Genomic DNA, 1,918 nt, shown 5'->3' on the forward strand with positions numbered 1-1,918 from the left:
GGGCTAAACCTGACCCCAGAGCCGCAACTCGAAGCTGGCTGGCAGGAGCCTTGGGGCGGGGTGGGGGGGCTCCCGGCCTGGCCCGCTGACCCTGTGGGGCCGTGCCTCAGCCTCCCTGCCTGAACTAACTTCCTTCCTTCTCCCCTAGACTCCAGATGAGAGGAGGAGCCCCCGGGTGTCCGGGGAAGGCCTCGAGCCCTTTGGAAAGGGACGGCATCTAGTTTATTATTAAAAGGACCCAGAAGCCCTCTCCAAGGCAGCCAGGGCTCAGGAGCCAAGGGACAGCCAGAGCCGGCAAGGTCCAAAGTGGGTGCCCCCCCAAGCTGGGGGACGGGCACCACACACTGGGCTCCGACTCCTAACATCCTCCATACCCCCCCCAAATTTGAACCCAGGACCTCCCGTCTCCAGGCCCGACTATCCACTCAGCCACCAGCTGCCTCCACTGTCACTAACTTCAAACTGAAGCTTAGCATGAAAGAAGCATGATTCTGAGGCGGGATCCCTAAGCTTCACCAGAAAAGCTTAAGAGCCCTTGGTCGAGTCCAGTTTCCTCTTTTAACAGATGAGGAAACTGGGGCGACTTGCCAAAAGTTAAAAATGACGTCAATCCTAAGACAGAGTAAGAGTTGAAAAAAAAGAAGGGCGAGCTGAAGACCTGTCCCCGGATCTCTGAGGACCCTGGATTCAGAGCTGGAAGGGGCTTTCAAGATTTGGCAGCTGAGGAAACTGAGGCCCGGAGAGAGACCAGGAGTTCAACAGGACAGAATGCTGTGGCTCTTGAGTTCAGACTCATTACTCCTGCGCAAGCTGCCTCCCACCCACCAGGACCTCCTGGCTGGTATCAAGCCACTCACTGCCATGAGAATTTAGATGAGGTGGTTCCTATTACCTGCTAGATGGCATCGCCTGGTGCGGTGTAGACCATCTGGAGTCAGAGGACGCGGGCCTGACTTGGACTGCCATTTACTACTCGTGGGACCCTGGGCAAGTCACTTAACCTTTGTGGGCCTCGGTTTCCTCCTCTGTAAAATGAGGGGTTGGACTCTATGAGGGATGCTTATCTTTTTTTGAGTCCTGGAGCCTCTTGGTACTGGTGACGTGAAGATGTTTATAACCATCGAAGGAAATTCTAAATTTCAATTAGATGTGGTTGAAACTAAAAATGCTTTTCCCATCCAATCCAAGGTCAGAGACCCCCAGGAGGGTCTCCACAGACCGGCCCACCTAGGGGTCCAGGTTCAGAACCGCCGGACCAAATGAATCTAGAGGTATTTCCAGCTCCCCATCTCTACCAGGAATAAGGATGGCCGGAGCACTTTCCCTCTAAAAGGACCCAGAGTCTCCTCCCGCCTCAGCCTCTCCGGAGGCAATATTTAGTGCTGAGACCAAGATGTCGTTCAGAGCTTGGAGCTCAGGTCTCCCTAAGTTCTCCAGAAGTCCCCAAAGAGTACCAAGGCCATGGAGCTGTCTGGAGGTGATCCGGGGGCAGAGAAGACAGGAACTTACTTCTGGCTGGCACCCTGGACATCCACGATGTTGGAGAAGAGGTGGTGATGCTCGGTCTGGGTCATGGTCCCCTTCAGCTCCTTGGATTTCAAGAACTCCGACACAAGGATGCCCAGGCTGTGCAGGTAGGAGAACTCTGAAGTGATGATCTCAAAAATTGCCTGGATGACCGATGGCACGGGGAGAGAAAGATGGAGAGAGACAAAGAGAGAAAGAGAAGGAGAGAGAGAGACAGAGAGATGGGGGGATTAGATGGAGAAGGGAAGAGAGAGAAAGAGATGAGACAAGAGGAGGAGAGATATAAAATGGGAGAGAGAGAGACAGAAAGAGAGAGACAGAGAGATGGGGGATTAGATGGAGAAGGGAAGAGAGAGAAAGAGATGAGACAAGAGGAGGAGAGACATATAAA

At 53.5% G+C, this 1,918-nt stretch overlaps 1 protein-coding gene across 1 annotated transcript in view; it reads right to left on the reverse strand.

The window, feature by feature from the left end:
* Positions 1-1,505: 1,505 nt before the first annotated feature.
* The window catches only part of LOC107650385 (rho guanine nucleotide exchange factor 16-like), a 45,889-nt gene continuing 45,476 nt past the window's right edge, over positions 1,506-1,918 (reverse strand). Inside the window, exon 6 of the mRNA XM_056795968.1 lies at positions 1,506-1,670. Within this exon, the coding sequence (XP_056651946.1) occupies positions 1,506-1,670 (165 nt within the window). The remainder of the gene's footprint in view (positions 1,671-1,918) is intronic.

This window comes from Monodelphis domestica, chromosome 4 (assembly GCF_027887165.1).
Source record: "Monodelphis domestica isolate mMonDom1 chromosome 4, mMonDom1.pri, whole genome shotgun sequence".
Taxonomy (NCBI): domain Eukaryota; kingdom Metazoa; phylum Chordata; class Mammalia; order Didelphimorphia; family Didelphidae; genus Monodelphis; species Monodelphis domestica.